Source organism: Perissodus microlepis, chromosome 19 (genome assembly GCF_051167445.1).
Source record: "Perissodus microlepis isolate ML-2025 ecotype Zambia chromosome 19, ASM5116744v1, whole genome shotgun sequence".
NCBI lineage: Eukaryota > Metazoa > Chordata > Actinopteri > Cichliformes > Cichlidae > Perissodus > Perissodus microlepis.
Genome location: NC_140479.1, coordinates 20,831,839 through 20,853,991, shown reverse-complemented (window position 1 = coordinate 20,853,991; position 22,153 = coordinate 20,831,839). Strand labels below are relative to the sequence as shown.

General features: G+C 40.3%; 1 protein-coding gene across 3 annotated transcripts in view; it reads left to right on the top strand.

Annotated features, from left to right (window-relative positions):
• The window catches only part of aqr (aquarius intron-binding spliceosomal factor), a 50,773-nt gene that overhangs the window by 28,521 nt on the left and 99 nt on the right, over positions 1–22,153 (top strand). The window contains exons 28-37 of one of the 3 annotated variants that reach the window (XM_084914252.1): positions 1,742–1,879; positions 1,979–2,050; positions 2,694–2,881; positions 3,982–4,153; positions 7,602–7,772; positions 12,428–12,513; positions 15,468–15,642; positions 16,875–16,985; positions 17,811–20,402; positions 21,624–22,153. The exon at positions 21,624–22,153 is cut by the window's right edge and continues 99 nt beyond it. In XM_084914252.1, coding sequence (XP_084770378.1) covers positions 1,742–1,879; positions 1,979–2,050; positions 2,694–2,881; positions 3,982–4,153; positions 7,602–7,772; positions 12,428–12,513; positions 15,468–15,642; positions 16,875–16,985; positions 17,811–18,074 — 1,377 coding nt within the window. In that variant the 3' untranslated portion in view covers positions 18,075–20,402; positions 21,624–22,153. Of the gene's footprint in view, positions 1–1,741; positions 1,880–1,978; positions 2,051–2,693; positions 2,882–3,981; positions 4,154–7,601; positions 7,773–12,427; positions 12,514–15,467; positions 15,643–16,874; positions 16,986–17,807; positions 20,433–21,623 lie in introns of all 3 variants that reach the window. The other 2 variants (XM_084914250.1, XM_084914251.1) reach the window with 2 other exon arrangements.

The following is a 22,153-nucleotide window of genomic DNA, read 5'->3' as shown; positions in this document are numbered from 1 at the left end:
CCAGCTGTCTTTCCAGGTATTGCACATTCTCTCTTGCACAAGTAACTGCCTACCTGGCCCCCACATTAACAGACTGTTGTCAGCTAATAGTGACGATCCACAATCGTGGATGTGTTTATTCTGAGGTTAAAATTTCGCCTTGCATGTTATGCCTATAGATATGCTCATGGCTCTGTGTTTTTCTCTGTCACTCTTTTTCACACCCCTTCGTGCTCTCAAACACAGCTGAAAGTCTGTTATTATTCCTTCTGAGCCCATCAAAGTGTTTCTGTAGGGATAACAAAAACATTTCAGATTTATGGGAACACCAAGGTGGTCTCCGAAAAGCAATAAAAAAGTTATTGGCTAGAGGTAATATCCCAACATGTGTTGTGACCTTGATTTATCTGGCTGGCCTCTGTATCACTGCATCACAGCACTTCCTCCCTCCTCCCTGAGCCTCACCCATGCTGCAGTGTAATCTGTACACCCATTAAGTATTGCTCTGTGTGGTGCAGGGTAGCAGAAGCAACATTGTGCTGAATATGCTTATCTGTCTACCTTTTCAAATGTAAAAGCAGTTTTGAATAAGCTGTCAAAGGAATATCCTAAGAATGTATTGCTAGGCAAACAGAGAGAGAGAGGGAGACAGTGTGCCTCCTGCGTTCATGTATAGACATCTGCTGTTTACTCATCTGCAATTCCACCGTTTCATTCCACTTTTTAACTTATTTTTGGTTCCCTTTTCCTAGTTTTTTCAACTTCTATGAATTCTAACCATCTTAATATCACTCCTCAACTCATTTGGTATCATGGGGTTTAAAAATAGACTTCATCAATATTCCATGTTTTGATTAGTTTAATATTAATGCTAAAATAGTAACACATTAAATATTTATACCATGGTGCTGTCCGAGTCTCCTCTCCTCCATCCCTACCCTCCAGAGCTAGTGTACCAACCTGAAAATAGCTTGCCTGTTTACCATTACTCCTCTTCTGTGCATCCCCCCACAGCTTTCTGTAGTGTCATCATATCGCCACCCTGAAATGAACTGATTTGTTTTTTGGGTTACAAAATCCCCCAAATTTTCCTTTACAGTGTAACCCATGTAAGAGAATCTCTGCTAAAGTGCTCCTCAAGCCACAGCTACTGAAAAACAAAATACACCCCACATACTTCACAGGAGAGCCCTGCGGCTGGCTAGTCTCTATCACTGCATCATGGGAAAAGAGGACACTCACTTCTAATGAGAGAAGAAAGCAGAGGGATTACGTTAATTATACATTTCATTAAAAAGTGGAGTACTGTAAGTTTCCAGTCATTTAGATGTCCATCATGACTTTGTTGAAGTTTAGAATTGTGGTTCATCTTCCGGGTGTCACTTTGAATTAGGCACTTCAGCGAAGAAAAGTAGAGTCAGTTGGAGAAATTCAAACACTTGGATGAAAGATAAGCCACTCAGTGTATCGTGATGTGTGCTGACTGGATTTCTGAATATTGAAATGCGCTTTTTTAAATTTAAGATTCTATTATGTTACAAGAGATTTTTATATTAGCCATCATCTGTCATACTAATTGTTCATTAAAGTCATCCCCCACACTAGTATGAAAAAAACCTTTAAAAATGACTCAATACAGAATAAATGTCAGCAATTTTAATTCTTCGTGATAATATTTTACTTTTTTGTTCCCTATCAATCTGGTTTATAACATAGCTCTGTGACGTCATTCCTGAGTATCACTTTTCTTCTATCCTAAAAGGAATTCAGGGCCTTCGAGCTGCTTAGAAGTGGACTGGATCGCTCCAAATATCTGCTAGTGAAAGAAGCCAAAATCATTGCCATGACCTGCACACACGCTGCACTCAAACGTCACGACCTAGTGGAGCTGGGATTTAAGGTAGACTTAAAATACATTCCCAATAATCTGATTGTATTTTGTTTGGATGCAGTTAGTTTATTTATTGAAGTTACATCAAGCTGTTCCTTTCTTTATTAGTATGACAACATCCTGATGGAAGAAGCTGCACAGATTCTGGAAATTGAGACTTTCATCCCTCTATTACTACAGGTAACCGAAATGCTAACTTGTTTTGGCTGTTAATCTTGACTGAAAAATTATTCTCACAAAACCTGCCAGGATTTGTCATTGTGACTGGTTTGTGTAGTTTAATCTTTACATCAGTAGCCTTTTCAAATTGACTTTCCCCATTAAGGTTTTCCTAATGGGCTCCATAAAAATGGTGTTGGTCTCTGGTAGCTATGACTAACATTCTGTGTTGTAATTTCTGTTTACGGAAAAGATCATTAGGCACACCAGCCTATCCAGCAACCTTGCCAGAACTCCTCATTATCTCTCCTCACCACTGTGCCAGTCAGAGCCTTTGGCCAGGATCATTGTCCTCCACTTCCCTTTTACTACCAGCTTTTCAAACACAACCAGTGATCACACTTTAAAACAATCTTAGACAATGGGTGGGATATTAGATCTTTGTGAGGTCCAGCTCCAAATAACATCACTGCATTTTACAGTATGACACATTATATGTTTGTTAGAGTAAGCATGCCAGATGATGATTTGGAAATTAAAATGTAAACCTAAATTAACTGTTGCACCTTCACTGATCACTGTATATTGTCACAGTATCTCTATTTTATTTTATTTTATTTTATTTTTTTTACTGCTTGATCATCTTATGTTCCTCTATGTGCAGAACCCAGAGGATGGCTACAGCAGGCTAAAGCGCTGGATCATGATTGGCGACCACCACCAGTTGCCCCCAGTCATCAAGAACATGGCTTTCCAGAAGTACTCCAACATGGAGCAGTCTCTCTTCACCCGATTTGTGCGCCTAGGTGTGCCCACAATAGACTTGGATGCACAGGGCCGTGCACGTGCAAGGTGGGTCACCAAGCAAAATACAATCTCACTACCCACAGGGGCTCACAAGGATAAAAAAACGTAATGTTTAAATGTAATTTGGAAACAGTTCTTTAAACATAATTGAATAGTAATTTAATAGCAATTATTCTTTCTATATACCTTTATGGTTTACAGTGCTTTATTTTATGGATGCAAGTCAGTGGTCTTAACCTTGATTCAAAAAACTCAAACTTATTAACTTATTGCTTCAGAATGTTCAAGTTTGCATTAAACCTGAGCAGCTAAATCTAGGTAAGGCAGTCTAAGCAATGATCATGAGACCTCTTACTGTTGTTGCTAAAAAAAAACTTTCAGACTGGCCACAGCGACGGCGAAATGTCCAAATCATTAGCAAACAGTTCATAAATAAATCAGTTCATTTTAGTATATTTAGTTATTGAGCCTTCGTCAAAAGAAATGTTTTTGCTTGGTAATGGAGAAAACATTTGTGTAGTAATGCCGGGCAAGCAGGATGGTCAGGCAGACTCTGTTTAAACAGCCAGAGTTGGGAAATGATACCTTTACTGGATTTACTGAGAGGAGCCAATCTGTTCTCTGACTGCAGACTGCAGAGCATAGCAACATAATCAGAATAACACCTGTTATCATGGTAACATGCACAAAAATGACAACACCAATGAAGAAAGATCAAATGCCTGAAATCTGGTGTTTTGTGCATCAGTTGTCTAAACATAGTATGAAGCAAGAAGAAAAAAAATCTGCTTGTTCTCTTTTGACATGAGAAAAAAAGTCCAGTCCAGATATTTGGGATGTTAGTTCACAGGACATAGCTCAGCCCAAGATGTGCTGCATTGTTTAAATAACTGAGCAAGGTTATTTCTAACCCCCAGAAATTGAATTGGAATGGAGAAATTGCAACATTTTTCTTTATTTACTGTAAAATTGATCTTGCATTTCAGTTTTAGTTGCATTAAACGCAATAAATATATCTGTCTTGCCTTAAGCTGTGGGAACCCTGATTGTGCTGATTGATTAAAATTTCCAGTGGTCCTGTCAGGGAAACTGTATTACAGTAACACAGATGTGACCTAATGCGTGTTTGTGTTACTATCTCACAGCCTGTGCAATTTGTACAACTGGCGCTACAAACACCTGGGGAACCTGCCTCACGTTCAGCAACTTCCCGAGTTTCAGGTGCCCAACCCTGGCCTGACATTTGATTTCCAGCTAATTAACGTGGAAGACTTCAATGGGGTGGGAGAATCTGAGCCCAACCCTTACTTTTATCAGGTTAGTAGATCACACGAATGAACACACTTGATGTAATCCTTGCACATCCTTGTATGCCATTTGTCTAACATATTGCCAATATCTTAATACTAACTTTAAAAATGTAAAAACAACAAAGTATGAGTAATCATTGAAAAAAAAGGGGAAATAGCCCCATGCGATAACATTGTAATGTGATTCTAGAAGTAAAATGTTTATTTTTAACTCAAATAGTATACTGCCTACAGTATGAGCTACTTCAATTGAAATAACTGAATACTCCAAACAGAACATCATTATTATTTTGTGTATATATGTAGCACAGGTACAGAAATTGTTTGAATAGCTGAAATGGTTCATGTTACACAAGCTGTGGAACTACACTCCTTTACAAATAAACACATTCACACTTCCAGCAGGAAACAGAAACATATTCTCTCCAGCCCCCATTTCCTCTAAATTGGTTGTTGTACAGTAGTTCATTCATTTTTAAATTTCACTGGTTCAGCTACCAGTCCATATAATATATTCATCACTCTGCTTAGTGTGCAGCTAACATTGGCTGCCCAGCACAGACCAGGCGGTTTGTCCTTCACACCGGAAGACAGACTGTGTTTCATCCTGACATTGCTGAGGCACAAAGACTGTGTCTGGGCACAGGGCAGGGTTGATAGGGGTGTTTACTTTTGCAGTGCACCAGCCCAAGAAAATCACATATTAGTGTCAAGTAAAAAAAAACAAATTACATTTCTCCAAGAAGAGAAATAAAAATAGTATAGCTTATAGAAATGTAAGACACTGTAAATAAAACATCCCCTGATACTTAAAAGAGTTTGTAGTAATCAGAGCCGACAGCACTGGATTTCAGGTAAGGTATCCTGTGTAATGATTAAAATATCAAATTGAAGTTTCAATTTAGAACCTGCATACCCATTAAGTGGATCATATTGCTTCATGAATCTTGCAACTACATTCACGCTGTGCACACTCAAGTCCCTAAAGCTTCTTATTGTTCTTAATTCAGCACCATGTGTGCTTGTCACGGTACCAGGTCACATGAACCTCAACTCTATTTGCCAGTTGCCATTTTGAGTCTCCTCAAGGGAATCTCCTCAATATCACTCATTATGCTTGACAAGCACACACACAGATGCACTTTCCTGGAAACCAAAGGGGATAAATTTGACACTAGAGGAGCAATTGTATCCAGTGTACACTGAATACATGTCGCAGCTGAACAAACACTGCCACAACCACTGCTTTGTGGTTGCACGTGAACTGTGCAGAACCCATACACAAATACTGTGTGCACAAAATATAGTGCAAAGGGTCTTTTTCCCGTGCTTTGCCTCATTTGCTAAAGCTCTTTCCCTGTTGAGTCTCAGCCAACTGATAGTACCTCACTGTTGTCAAATGGCTCATGAAGAGTAAGATGCCTATCTAAATCCACATCTTCTGTTTGGAAATTGCCTCCCTCAGCCACTAGGCTTGTTAGTTATAGAAATTTCTGCTCTACAAGCTACATTTTAAATTGCATAAGAGCAACCTGCATGGTGGAGTTTACTTACAGGTAGCCTGAATTTATGCCTCTCGATATCAATAATGTTCTTGTATCTACTCTAAAGTGTATCTGTATGTAACCCTCTCCTCAGTGCATGTTTGATCATTCTATCCTATCTAGTCCTTTTGCAGTCACGAACCACTGGCTCAAATTTCAATGGCTTAGGTCTGACCTTGTAATAGTTGCCAGCTTCTTTTGGGGTTTAGGCTTTAGATCTGATGTATGTTAGACATGCAAATGAAAGACAGAAATCTGGAAGCGTCACAGATTTTTACTTGAATGTCTATTTAATTGTGTGTGTGTATGAGATATACATTTTTGGCTTTTGCTACATGATTGTGGTTTTGTAGATGATCTGTAAATGCAGAGGCTTGGAAGTAACTTTGCTGGAGAAGTAAGTTGTGATTTTTTAAATATCTGTGCCATTTGTAGGCAGGTAATAAGGGACTAAGAACAAAAGATGTCATTGTTTTTGATGTGCTGACTCTAGTGCAGCTAGCTCAGGAACTGTTGATGAAGCTGCATACATTATTATCAAAGATGCGAGGCAGCAGTCCACATTTAATTGAAACTGAATGAATAATACATGGCGCTGCCTTTATTTCTTTTCTTTTTTGGGTTTTATTTGAAGGACAGAATGTAGCCTTGGAACCAGGGTGCACAAGCTTGGGAATTTGTTGATTGTTAAATTGGTGAATAACGTTTTACATGTATTCATATTGGGAGAAAAACTTTGATGTAGTTCTAGGTCCTTTGTAATTGGAAATGAAAGAGAAATCATTATAATCATTATATCAGATAGGTGTAGGTAGTAACATTGTAGCCATTGTCAGTGTGGTTATTTGAATGTGTGTTTCTATCTATCAAGCACAGAGAGCTCCTGTGTTGTGCTTAGTGACAAAAAAGAGAAAAAAACACGTGTTGGTGAGCATTTTAAATGTACGTCAGGTAACCTTTTTCAGCAGTTAAATGCTTTTCATTGCCAGTTTCTGAGTGATTGCAACATAAAAAGAGACTGTCCCTGACTCTCTTAGTTGCCTCAGATTGACTGGGGACTAATGTCTGTGTAAACGATGGGGTTGTGATTTTCCGTGAGAATTCCAGAAATCTGATGTTTACACTTGCTTCTTATCACTTCAGTGCCTCTCGTCTGCTCACAGCGTAAACAGAGAGCTTCAATAGCGAGTGGTAGCTTAGAAATGGACTCCAATATCAACAAACAAGTTGGCTAATTATTCTAAATTACTTAAGCTGCCAATTTTCTTTTAGCTAAACTTCACCATATTTGTGCAACATAGCAAATTTGCAGCCAAACACTAGCTTGTTAAATGTATCTTGCCTGCTTCACTATGTTATATATACTTCAATATGTATGAATAACATTCCCTTCTATGATGAACAAGCAGTAGGCCAATTCACTGTAACTTAGTTACACAACATGTTTCTGGTGCTGACAGCTGTTTCCTGTCAAAGTAAAATTTGTTGTCATTATACTAATACTCAGCTTATATACTGGTCTCATAACTGATGTGCAAAACACATGATGCACAGTAGTATACAACAGTGCAGGACAGGCTTATTTATGTATCATCACTTTTTTTGGCTGATGCAAGCAATTGGTGTGCAGGTATGTGTTGTGTGTGACCAAGAGGCTCCAATTTACTCAATAGTCCCTGGTGTCATTATAAAATATGGTGGTCTGAGGTTATCAAAACCTCCTTTAACATGGAATTCATTAGGGACTGAGTTTCTTTTGGAGCCAGATATAAGTGGCAGTTTGAGGGAATATGCATATGTGCCACTTTAGCACAAGTTTCATTTTTCAGCCCCAGAGGTTGCGCGGCAATGGTTGTTTATTTCAGTAATATAATGTTATTCTGACCAAGCTTTCTCTCTCTCTCTGTGAAGAACCTGGCAGAGGCAGAGTATTCTGTGGCTCTATACATGTACATGCGTCTGTTGGGCTACCCAGCTGAGCGCATCAGCATCCTCACCACCTACAATGGACAAAAACACCTGATCAGAGATGTCATCAACCAACGCTGTGCTGGAAATCCAGTGTTTGGTCAGCCCCACAAGGTAAGCACCATTTGAAACAAACCAATTAAGAAGCAGCAGTCTTTATGTGTCATGTTATCAAAGCACAAGCAAGAGGTGATTAAATAAACACACTCCATTATTGGACAGGTTTTGTAGCAAGTACTGGGTTTTGCGAGTATTCAGTCAAACTTGATTATAAATGAATGATCACACACTTGAGGGTGATACATTAATCCCCTCTTGTGTCATGTGACATGTTTTCACCACCTATATATGTGTAGGGCTACAACTAGCGTGTTGGAAACGCGTATCACACATGACATGGATAGTTTCTTCACACCTCCGGATGCCAGCTGCAGTTCTTGCACCAACCTCCTATCCTCCATTGCACTGGGAAAGATATTCACAGCTCTCCAAGCATCTTGGAGGGATTTCCTTAAGTGTTTGTCACTCATTAACATTAATGTGTAAACTGTATTGTTTGTCTGTTCGTTTTAAGAAGAGTTTTATATTTTATCTGGAGTTTATCCATGTATAACTTAAAATACTGTTTGAATTTTAGTGAATCTCAGTTTTTCACGGTGGGTAAAAGACAGAGTGGTAACAGGTAAAGCAAATTAGAGGTGTGCAAGTATTTGCAACATTTGTTTGACTGACTGTATACAGGGAGAGTCTGTTCATCCCTGAGGGATACAGTTAGGTTGTTTTTTTTCTAGCCTATATTATTCCCCCGAACTTCTCGTCTCTCCTCTTTTCCTTTCTTTACAATGTGTTAAGTCAGCAACCCGCTGGCACAGTTTCCCATCCACTTTCTGTTTGTACTGCTAAATGCTTTTACTCACTAGCCTCAGGTTATGCTTTCCTCGCTCTTCATTTTTTCCCCCTACACACATTGTCTCACCTTTCTTCGGTCTCTGTTCTTTTAGGGTTTTCACACACTTAACAATGTCACAGACTCTTTTGGCATTCCAGTAAGAGTGGAGTGAAAATGGCATATCAACAGTTATATGGAGCATTGTTATGTCAGGTAGCATAGGGTCAGCAGCAGCACGCCTTCAGTAATATTGCGATCGGTTTAGTTTAGTTGTGCATATTTTTTGGTATTTCTTTAACAGCAGGAGTGTTAAAGTGAGGTGGCTCTCAGAACAATAATCCAGGTATATTCTCTATTTTAGAAGACATGTATTTTTATTTCCCACAAATGCCCAGAAAATGTAAATAGTATGTAACTTGAATCATTTTGTTTATCACACAGTATTTTGTAAAGTTTGCTGTCTACTCATTACTCATCTGTTCCTGCTGAGTACATAAAAAGTGAATCAAAAATATACATCGTCCGTTTTTGTCCAAAAGCAGGCAGACAGGAAGCAGGTTCTTCCAAGTATGATAGCAATTTGGAGGTTAGAATAGTGGTTTGTTATAGCGTCCACTGTGATTCAGTCTTTACTCATTCCATACTGTTGTGTCTGTATTTTTTGCTGTGCAACCCTACCTTGTTGTTTTGTTTTGAAGTACATTCCCTGCACTGACAGCTAGCCAGAGATTTTGCTTAGCCATGTGAAATGTCCTGCAATGTCAAGACATAAAGCATCATTCATTGTGCTCATGGCCTTAGTCAGTATGCATGCCTAGTAATAAAGTGACAGGAGTGACAGGTTGTTAGATTTGCTGAGATGAAAGATGGCCAGAGACAGAGAGGGATGAAATAGAAAGAGGGGCTCTTGTGGGAAAAAATGCTGAGCAGCTGAAAGGTCATGGCGCTGAGCACTGTGTCCACAGTGTGTCTGACAGTGTGTCACAAAGGGTAAAACGGCGCAAATGTCAACATCCAGCTTACTTTACTGTTATAACTTTAATTAGAAAGAAAAGCAGAGGAAGGCCAGTTAGCACAAGTCACAGTGCCAGCGTCAAACATGCTTGCTCAAGGTTTTTACCAAATCCCAAACAACAGTTTGCGTAAATACAGCATGTGCGCAAACACTTTTTATTTATTTTCCTGAGTTTTACAGAAAATATCCATTTGGTTCTCTTTTCTTTGATGAAGACCTGCTGGAAGTCTGACTGTTAGAGTTTGACTATTTAGTTAGTAAGAAGATACATCAACCGGGTCAAGAAGAGATGAATGCAGAGTGACAAAGTACCCATTTAAGGTTTCAGTCCTTATTCTGAATGACCCTCTGCAGTTGTCTAACTCTTCTCCTTGACCAAAAACACACAGCTTTCATATACTGAGAGCAACAGTACTAGCCTCTTTGACAACATGAAATGTGTAGAAAAGGTGTCTTAACATTTCCTAGCGTCATATTTTTTGTTGGGGTTTTTTCTTAGACACGTCTGAAATCCTGAGACACATGTAGACTTGAACACACAAGCAATACAAAGCTGTTAACTCTGGCGTCCCTGCCATTCCTCTTGTGAAAAATTGAATAATCCAGAGGTCTGACTTGTGCACATTCCCAGCAGTAATTACCATAAGTAAGACAGAGTAACAGAGAAAATAAGATGGGAGAGATCAGTGGTTGATCATCATCTAATAGTGTGCTATTGTCTCCATAAGAAGAAGGCATGTTGGAAGAAAACATTTGGCAGTGCAATAGCTGTTTGTGTATCTCACAGTGTATTCACTGTGTGTATTTCCTTATGTCCTCGGACATGCATGTGCTACAATGACACGACCTCTGTAATTCTCTCCCTGGAAGATTTCTCATAAATAACTAAACACCATGCAGAATGCTATACCTCGGGGAGAATGTCGACCCGGGCTTTGTTATCACTTTCTGTAGGCTAAGAATAACTCCCTCTCTAAAGAACCACATTTGCTGCAAACCAAGATTCACCGTTTCTCATGTGTCAGTACGTGCATGCATACCATGGATGTGTAATTTGAGCATACGGCCAACGATATCTCCTGCTATTGTAAAAGCAACATATTGTTGCCTCTGGCCTTGCACCTGTTCTACATAGCAACAGGGAGACGTAAATAAATACCTCATTAGTCCCATCGCTCTCGATTTTACACATTAACACACACACACACAGTCTCCCCACATTCCCTTCCTCTTATCCAAAAGGAGTTTTGGAGAGGTTTACTGAGGGTTGCATTTAATAATAGGTGGTAACCACAACCACAGGATGATTTATTTAGCATGGCTAGTTACTGAATGCTGTAGTTCTGGGCCTGTATGGCTCCTCAATGGAAGCTGATGTCCTATTGATCCATTTTAAAAAGCGAAACTATAAAGGACAGGCCAACCTCTTTCTGCCTGGCTATGAGGGGTTTTTTTTAGCATGTGTCGTATGTAACTATACAGAAGCATTTTTGTACAGTACTTTAAAAAAAGGGACTTAATAACTTGGCTTTTAAACTCAATTTTTATTTGGTTCTGTTACCATTTGCAAGATAGGGGACACTCCAGCTCTGATGTGTTTTTCCTTGATCATTCTAATACTGTGCTATCAGATTTAAATCGGTTATTGATTTAACAATTATTTATATAGATGGATGGATGGATGGATGGATATGTATATACACAATGGGGATGGAAGGAATTATTTCTACCCAAGGCATAGTCACTCAGTTATTAGTAGTTGATTAAAATAATTTAGCTCTGTTATTATAATTCTACTTAATATTTTTCCGGAATAATCTTTAAACATTGCAGCTTTTTTCCAGAGCAGCATACTTTAACCAAGCATTAACCAGTAACATCTCCATGTAGCTTCTAACCAAAAACAACAGGAGCACCCAGCTATCACACTATTTGCATTAACATCAACTTTTCAGTCTATAGTTACACACATGCTGTTTACACAGTGTAGACACTGTGTAATGTGATTTTGGACTCAGATTTACATCCCTAAGATATTTCTAGTCCAACTGGGAAACACCACTAAAAATAGACACAGAGTGAAGGCTATATGATCATGAAAGAGCTTATGAAGTTGGAGCATATTCCATGTATACACTCTCCAACACTGTCAAGGCTGTGCACGCTCAGTGTAGGTAGTACAGTATGAAAGTTTTCACATTCTTGCATCTCATCAAGACCAGTCCTTGTATAGAGTTTGAAGTGCACATGCTTTATGATAGCTTTATTACATAAAGTAACATGACTGACAAAGTCAAAACACAGCACAGTTCTTTATGTAGTTGAATAAGTACACTTCTCAGCAAGACAGGATTACTGGGGTATAAAAGCAAATTGGCTGACACGGGTTCCCTTTTGCTTAGAAAAAAAAAATTCCACAGAGAAAGCCACTTCTACATTTTCTGTCTCCTTGAAATAATCTCTGATCCAGTCAAGTAGTCCCCCCTCCCCCTCCCAAGTGGCCCTGATTCCCAGGAGACCAGGTAAGAGGCTGCTGTTGGCAAATGCCCTTTAAGCCGTATTAACCCTGCTGGCTGCCCGTGTGGCCCACAGCGATAACGGCAGCAACAAGAAAGTACCTTGCCATCTCTTAACGTTCACCCTCAAAAAAAGAAAGAAAAGGCAAAGAAAAAGAATTTAAGACGGAAAGCAGTCTCGCTCATGTTTTTAAACATTTCAGCTAAATCCCTCCACCTACCTAAAATGCAAACACTCATTTACTTTGCAAAGCATATCTGCTGCCGGAGCTTAGTTAGCATATCTTTGATATTTATGTGCATTTGTGTGTCGTGTTGTTGAATAATAAATATGTTTGTGTCTGTACAGATTACGACAGTGGACAGGTTCCAGGGTCAGCAGAACAACTACATCATCCTCTCCCTGGTCCGCACCAAAGCTGTGGGACACCTGAGGTAATTACTTCTTTGCATGCCAAGCAGGAAAAAAAGTATCTGATCCAAAATAGCCTTCAGCTCTCAGCAGCTATTCTGCTTTAAAATACTTGTGTAATATGAAATACACCTAAGATAAACATCCTCCAGGGAAATAACACTGCAGAAAAGCTGGCACTTAATTCTCGTGAGACAGCTGCTCTCAGGAGGCTTTCTCTTTTTGTCATGTGTAACTACTGAATAAAGTTTGCTGAGGGAAATAACAGTGTTGCAGTTTTGAGGTAAGTATGAGCTTAATTATGATGCAGGAAGGATAAAGGTGCTTAAGGACACATCTATGGAGCTGACTGTAGTTTTTGTTCCAATTAAGAGAAATAATTGTGCTCTGATGATTAGGTTGACAATAACTAACAAAGAGCTCAGTTCTGATCAAAAGCAAACTGTAAAGCAGTCAGTATGATGGATAATCACTGCTCTGCTACACGCCCCTTCATGGCGTCTTCTTTCATTGGCAGCTTTGTTTTGTTTTCTCTCTGCTTTCTGTTCATTTGGCTATGGCCTCTTTGCCCCATGTCACTGAATTAATTTGTAGTCAAATGATCTTTCACTTCTCTGCTGCTGTGAGATTCCAACAACCAAGGGTTTTATACCAGGCATATGATCCTCAGCACTTCTACTTGACATGCCGGCCGCTGGCTGTGATGAACAGTAGCTGCTGTTGCAGTTGCACTGCTCACAGCTTTATCAGAGAATTGGACAGTCTGCAAATTGGAACCAGAGTGCAAATTATTAGCCATTCCCTTTGTAGCTCTGTGCACCCCACCCTTCACCGTGGCCATTTAGCTAGCACAGAAAACACTTAAAAACTCTATTTTGTTCTTTCTTCATCTCACAGATGGAGCGATTAATTGATGTAGCTGAAAATGAGAAACTGCAGTTGACTACAGACAGGGGTACTTCATCTTGCTGACAGTGCCTGCTCTCCTCTCTGTATCATTCATTTGATCTTGTCTTTGACTTGATATTACATCCCACCTTTTACACATTCTCAGTGTAGCAGTTTTTCAGTGCAGGGAGCGTACAATAGTTCTAGAGCTTCTATTCTCCTTGAATAAGACTTTTGATAACACTGAGCTTCAAGGCCCTGAAAACCAAGCTGTCAGTCACTGATAATGTTTGTGGTTATTTCATATAAGAATGTTTGAATCAACCTTTTTGTGATTATTCGGTCGGGCTGCATCAAATTTCAGATTTGCTTTTTTAATTGTTAATATTTATTGTTAACTGTGAGGGATGTGAATAAGAAATCAACCACCATGAGTCAGTCAGAATAAACCATTAATGTAAAATATAACAGAAAATGTCTAGTTAAGTCTGTTGTTATAGTTTTTCATAATGGTCATTCATATGTTGGCTTCCCTGACAGCTTGTGAATGGTCAGCTAAGTGGTTGAGAGAGCAGTGCTTCATGGGAGCTCCTAGTGCTGTTCATTGTGTTTTTCTTATAATGGGATCACTGTGGTGTACCACTGGCTTTTACCTCACAATCCTCCTCCCCCTCTCTCCCCTGCCCCTCTCCTCATGGCAATCCGCAGCCGTGACAACCACAGGGGATGCAGCTGACCATATGATGAGCTGACCCTCGCTTTGACAGGGGAAGCATTCCCGTGATACACACGGGCACGCTCACATGCAGGAGCACACACTTTGACAGGGCAGCACAAATTCAGAGATGCTCTGACATGCACGAACACACATGTGGGAACACACACCGTCCACTTTGCCCTGTCATGTCACAGCACAGTCCAGGTGGGTGTCTCTCAGTAGTGCCATGTCCACAGGCTATCGTGCTTCATGATTGGTTCATCTGCTCCACATGTCTGTGCTCATTGGTCTAGGCAGCGGTATTTGTCTCTGTGGAAATGTTTCATTTTGTACCGTGCCCCCATTTTTGCCTGAAATGTGCAGTAATTTTCACATTAATCTATAGGCTGCTCACGTTTACTCACTCGCACCCTGCACAATGGCTCCCATAAGCCTTTTTGTCATATTCACAGAACTCATCATGCATATTGCAAAGATTAATCCTCTTAATCTCATGAAGTGCTCAGGTGGACTCCACATGTCATATTTTTGGCTATACTTAAGAGTAGGCTATATACAGAAACATGGCTGTGTGTCTTATTTATCAGCATCAAAATAAAGACTTTTGCCAGAGCTGTTTGAGTAAAAACAGCTTCTTTCTCAAATGCTTTCACCAATGTTTAATCTCACACCACAGACTTACAGGTCAGTTAAATAGTTACATGTTTTCTTTATAAGCAAATTTAACTGTGCAGATAACTGAGACAATATAAGGATTCAATAGGTTCAAAGGGAAACCCCTTGTAAATGCCTCATTCTGTGGTGTTTACAGTTGTCCAAATCTTCTCCCTCTCCTCATGTATGTGTGTTTTGTATAGAATGCTAATGTACAGTATAGTGGGATGTGTACTACAAGCAGTGTTTTTGCAGGGGAGCAAAGAGACAAGTATTTTGGCTAGTACAGCAAGCCAGAGAAAGCTCAGAGAAACGACTGCCTCTGTCCTTAATCTCTTAATACTACTTGATGGCATAAAAAAGTAACCTATTCCACCTACCCTTTCCCGTGCTCTCCTACCTCTCTGACTCCTTGCCTGCAGTGCTTATCCATGCCCTTTGTCTTCCATTTCTGTATTTCTCTCTTATCCTCAGTATTTTTCCCACTTAAGTAGTGCCGCTTATCCTTCACTAAACCTCTTTCCTCGTACACTACGCTGCCTTTTCTTCTCTTCCCCTTCAACCATTACTCGGTTCTTTCACTGTGATCTTTTCACTTCAGTTTTTGTTTTTGCCCCTACACAGGATCTCTTCTCCTTTTTACAGTTTCACACATTTTACCACCACCCCTTCACGTCTTTTCCCCTCAAGTCAAGCCTTTTTTCTGTCTCTCCACAGGGATGTGAGGCGTCTGGTGGTAGCCATGTCAAGAGCCAGACTGGGCCTGTACATCTTTGCCCGAGTGTCACTGTTTCAGAACTGCTTCGAATTGACTCCTGCCTTCAACCAGCTCACTGCCAGACCACTGCAGCTACACATTAGACCACACGAGTACTACAACCAGGAACAGCCTGTAAGCAGTCATACCCATGCTCATGCTGATCTCATAAAACCTACCATATTAGATCTGCCCCATTATGAGATATTCAAGCGGGAGATATGCTGATAAGAACTGAGCTTCTTTCCCACGGTTCAGGCCAGTGCCCATTTCCATAAAATTCGTGCCGTCTTCACCATCCCACCACGTCATTGCCGCTACAGCCCACTGGCTCGGTCTAATCCCCCCTTTATATATTCAGAGTGGAATCTTCATTCCACTCAGAATATTGGTCCTCACTGGTCCCACTTCTTACTACAGCTTTACCCAGTCTGGTAAGAGCATTCTGCAGACCAGCTGCAAAGATGAGAAACACAGTTATGGCTATAATTAACCCCAAAGGTCAGAAGACAAAACCACCGACTGACCAGCATGAAACGACCATTGTCTGGTCACAGTGTCTCACTGACAGGCGTGTTTGGCAACAGTGATGTCTAAAATACCCAATAGCCTCTCTGACACTGGAGTGTTCATCCCCATGGGGGACAGTTCTTTCGGGCACACACATGTGGCCCCTGCTTAGCCCATCTATCTAGAGTCAGTAAACCCCCGCTGCTCACACGCACATGCAGATTAAAAGTCAGACTTTGTCTAGCAACACTCAACTGGAAGTGTCACGGGCTATTTAACGGTGCTAACTCAGAAGCTGCTATAAAAAAACAAAGCTGCCTAAAGTTTCATATGGAAACATACATATTCGATCTATAATCATATATAGTTATCATATTCTCTTCCCCCCCCCCCAGTGTTTTTAATGAAGGTTTTACTGCAGTGAAAGCACATAAAGTTAAACTGTGGAGTAGTATACTTTGACATGATGCCCCCAGGGCCTCTGTGGGCATCTCCCCTGTATTTAAGAGGCATCCGCCAAGCAGATTGAATATTCTGCTTGCCTCAGTCTTCAGTTTAGCCTGCAAGACTCTGTCTGCATACTAATATTATCAAATTAAAAACTCTGCATCCCCGACTTCTTTGGTAATACATGAGCGGTGATCACTGGAGAGGGAAATTTGTTTGAAATAACCAGCGGGTAGCAGTGGGCTGCTGAATTGTAATTTCCCTGCACATTTTACCTCAGATCAATACTTAACCAAGTCCGTGTGCCTGAAAGAGTGATCCCTAGCAAGACCGATAAAAGTTCTTCATTACAATTCCTCTCTGATCGCATCCTGGGCTGAAATCAAACTTCTTTTGTTTCTACCTTTCAGCGAGATACTTCTGGACAGCCTGACCAAATTGTGAAGAACATGCCGGAAATGGCCAACCTGGTGTATAATATGTACATGCACATGATCCAGACCTCCCAGCAGTACAGACAGGTAAAAACCACAAAGTGGACTGTGTGAAAGGAGCCATATTAATCAACCAGCAGCACACCTACTATGTTTATGATACTGCAATATCATAAAAGTTTCTTCTGTGATACACCTGAGGCAGTTTAAAAACTGGCAACCATCCTGCGTTGACACGCTTACAGATGTCATCAACTTTCCTGGCAGCTGTCAGCGCCTGTCCCCAGCTGCCATTTTTGTATTTTTAATCTTTAACTTTTAATGGAGTACAGTAAATAGGTCAGATGTAAGAAATGTAGAGAAGGAACGGGCTACACAGAAAAATGTAGTTTTTCAACATACATTTATCGAGAAATAATAGTAGATACTAAAAACGTGTACTTAAAAGGAAGAGACATTTTATTATAAAGCTATCTCTATTAAAATACCCTCAACAAAGAATATGTTCCTGTAGATACACCTATATTTCAAACACTTATTTGCTACGCTGTTACGAACACCTAAATCCAACTAATGCATTTTGAGTGCTGCAGTAAATCCATGAAGATAGTGATGTTTATTTTTTCCTTCATATGCGTAGACGTGTGTAATGTAATAGACGTTTTAGAGGCCGCTGTTCATAGTGGTGTTCAGTGGCATTGTGGTAGACTGACAGGCTCTGCAAAAAGAACTTGAAGAAAATTGCAAAGGATGGACTCCTTGCAGGGCTTTTGTATAAGATTACATCAGTTTTGGCCGTGTGCTCTTTATAATCAGTTAGCTGAGTATATTTGACAATATAATGCCAAAAAAAAGTGGAAATATTTTCCTTTGCGTTTTGAACATTTCCCTTTTCTTTTGGCTTCTCAGCAGCAACAGCAAGAACTGGCTCTGCCTCCAAAACAGACTCAAAAAGATGCTGGCGCTTTGTCGACCACTGCTACATCTAAGGAGCCACAGGAGGAAACCCCCATGGAGCAGGAAAACCCAGAAGGAACGGCGAGCACAGAGCCAAACTCTGAGGACGCCGGCGAGAAGGAAGGAAACAAGGATACTGACGGCCATGCTAAGATGCCAGAGCATCCTGGTAGAGACAGCGACAGCGATGGAGAGAGTGCAGATGAGCAAGAAAAGTAGAACATCCTGACATGGGACTACCATAGAGCGACCAAGTGGATCCCCTGAAGAGAAATGTAGTGCTTAGTCACCTATTTTAAATCTGTTTTCTACTGAGAGAAGATCATTGTGATGTTTTGTTATTTTTTCTAAAACATTTGATTTTTGTTACTATCAGTACTTTATTAAAAAAAAACCTATTCAGACTGTGGCATCATCATCATTATACTAATACCATTCTATGGGTGTCCCACACACAACCAACACATACAGCTCTGTGCTAAAGTATTAATCCCCTCCTCATTTCTTTATATGTTGCTAAACGAAATGTGACGTAAGTGCAGTAATTTGTTAGAATGTGCAAACATTTATATAAATACAGTATATAAGGCAAAAAAAGTTTGTACAATTCTAATAAGATTGAAAGTCAATATTTGGTATGACCACATCTATTCTTTAAACAGCTTGAACTCACTTGTAATTTTTTTAAGTAGTCTCCGGGCTTCTTGAAGGACATTCAAAGCTCTTCTTTGGATGTTGGCTGCCTTTTGTTCCATATCTGTCAAGGTGATCCGGGCTCTCGGGGAGGGGTCAGTCCAAGACTGATAGAAAAACACACAGAGAAACACTATCTTAGTGCACTGGCAGTGTGTTTGGGATCATTATCATGCTGAAAAAATATGATATTTCCAATCACATACTTTCCAGATGGCATTTCATTGTGGATTAGAATCTGATGGTACTTTCCTTTGTTCATAATTTCATCAATTTTGACAAAATGTCCAACACCACTGGCTGAAATGCAGCTCCAAACCTTGAGAAGTCTCCACTGTGTTCTACAGATGTCTGCAAACACTCACTGTTGTTCCCTTCCCTGATCTCCTCTACGTACTTAAAAGGATTTAAACCAAACATTTCACATGTTTGGAGTCATTGCTCCAAAAGACCTGTCGTCACTGAGTTTCAGTCCATTTCTGGTGTAATTTGACATACCTTAGGTTTTCCCCATTATTTCCCTTCTTTTAAAAAAATGGTTTCTTTGACTGATAGAATCTCTGTCATGATACTTTTATATATTCATCTACTTCGTTCTGCATAAAGTACAGCTCAGATTTCATTGGCTGAGCCTGTATCAGCAACAGAAGCTCCAAAAAAAGCTCCATTTGTAGGTCAGTCACTATATCCAAGTGTGCGTGTTGGGGGATTTCAAGTTCCCTTCTGTATGTACACAGTCACTCAACCAGCAAGCCTTAAATTATCTGCCATTCATGATTTGTGCACTAACAGCAAAGTGTTTTCACAGCTGAATAAATGTTAGGGTTAACATATGATGACCAGATTGAAGAAAACAATCGAGCAGGCAAACTATATATGTTGCCTTAAAACAGCCGGAACTTGGTCATTTAAACATCAATAAATTAAGTAAAATGAAGAGGTTAGCACAGTCCACAACCCTGCAGGCAAAAACACAGAATGGAAATTAATTCACTGTCATGCACCAGAGCATTTTATTTTTATTGTTACATCATACCTCAGGCAGGTTGATGGAACAGGTCAGCTGCACAGCTGCTTGTGCCTGGGTTAGTTAAAAGACCTGATGGAGAACCATGTGTTGCTGGATGTGGAGTAACATCAGTGGAACTCAGTCAAGTGTGGAGCCATGAAACGTCTTTCTTATTTCCTGTCTCCTGAGTGCAGGGCACTCTGGGTTAAGGTATAAAGTAGGTATTCTGGAGTCATAAGACATGTGTTTCTGTTGGCTGAGGAAAGGATTAGAATGAGTGGTTAGATAAGAGGTTACCTCTGTTGGCTCAGGACTTTGGGCACATATAAATTGCTGAAAGTTTTGACATGGAGCCAACAACAATATCTGTGTACTGTGTCACATAAGGATTAAATATTTTATAGGTTTTACGCTAAGCGTGAACAACTAGCCTAGGTGCAGATGTATCAAATATTCTGTTGTATTACCAGCTCCTAGAAACCCATGACACCAGGCATACTTTTCTCTTGAGTCACATGAATGTCTGCATTGTGTAATATCCTGCCTCTATTAAACTTCTGTTTTCAGCTTGCCTCATGAGAATTTAGTTGCCTGTGGTACCTTGTTGTAGTAAATTAGAGCTAACTGGTGGGACGTGGCTACTGCTCACACACACACACACACACACACACACACACACACACACACACACACACACACACACACACACACACACACACACACACACACACACACACACAATCATCATCTCTGTGAATCTCCAGGAGGATCTGGGAGATTTTCTACAAGCAAGAAGGAAACCAGGTGCACACGTCCTCCAGAACCGTTCTTCTTTCCTGCTGAAGGTGAACATGTCTTTTGTACTCACACGGCAGGTATTCATTGGGTTAATAGCTACTTTGCAGAGCTCTCAATTCTAACCTTTGCTAAGGGCTGATTCATGAGTGAGACTAACAGCATGCAGTCGCACTGTGTTGAATAATCATTAGCGTTTTGCTGACTTGTAAGGTGAATTTAGAGGTTCTGATAAAATTGACATCTTTTAATAGGTTCAGATTTAGGGTGGAGGTTTATTTGTTTTTGGTATTTGGTTATTTAAAGGTGCTTGTGATCAAATGTAACAATGCAAAAAAAAAAAAAAAAAAAGCTGCAGAAGAGGAATTTTAAGTATTTTCACATCATGTTACTGTAATCATTGTACTTTAGTGGTTCCTCTACCTCGTCTTCTTTTTTTGTTTTAAGTGAGAGCGTTTACCAAAGCACGGGATCCACCATGGGACACACTCGTGTTGAATCTTTAATCTATTGCCCAACACTACGTGACAGCAGTGTCACAACAGGAAATTACACATTACATAGAGTCAAGACAGCAAAGCCTGGAGGGGAAGAGGATCTGACCATTGTGTCTTAAACCTAAACTAAGCTCAAGGAATCTGACAACACACAACACTTTCACACTCGTAAAACCATCAGTTTTACAATCTCAACTTCAAGGCTTGTCCTTGGGGCAGATCTTTTATTGGACAAAAACATTTACAGCCTGATTGCTCTGGCATAAGATTGCATTTTGTAAAATAAAAAACTTTTCTCATAATTAGGTTTTTACATATTTTTGCTGCTATACTACTATAAATAAATACACTTTGCACAGTACAGTATACTTGTTATGAGTTATGATCTCTGCTGATCTGCTCATAGTGGCTGACTAATGTGCCTGCACAGCTCTTCAGCATTGTGTAAGTTTTGACCTCCAGTGGGTATGCAGATCTGGTGATTACTACCAGCTTAGCGTGCTTTGTCAAGACTGGTGCCTAATCCTGTACATACAGATCATTGACATGACACATTTCAATCTAATAATCTCCTATCATCACTAAAGAAGCACTGCCGCTCACAGGAAACACAGTAGCCACTGAGGTGACTGACCCACTATTGTATGCCATCTAAAGTGCTCTTTGCTGCACAGTGTGTTAGAGCTGTTTAACTAAAGTTAAAGCATTTGCCTTTGGAAAGTGTGCCCACCTTGGGGGAAATTATCATTCTGAGCTTCTTCTCTTTTTTTCCAGACTAAGATGGCCACTTGCGGGTCATGTTTCTGGTGCATCATATGGCTCATTGTTCTGCTGTTCATTGGCTGGCCCATCAGCATCGCTTTAGGGGGTCTCTACGGCCTCATCAGCCCCCTCACCACCTGCCTTGGCCTGGACCGACTGTCTGATTTACTCCTGGAGGGAGCTAATGTGGGCAGAACCTGTGCCAATAACATGAGGCACAGCAAGCCTTTGTGTTGAAATCCATCCTGTCTGATCAGGACCAGAAAAAACAGAGGTCGAAGCCTTCACCTCAGGAAGAACTGTTAATGTCTGATTTATGTGGAGCTATTCCAGCACGACTGGTGCACAATTCCCTGAGAAACCTTCCAGCAACTTATGTCACAATAAGGTCCAGAAAGTCCTGGAAAATTGATTCCTCTCTCACTGGTAACATGCAATTAACTACAGATTTTAAATTTGCATGGGTTTGTCAGGAAGAAAATAGGCTTGCGGTGCATGGTCTGTGTTTGCTTTTTAATTCACGATGACGCTGCGTGGAGACG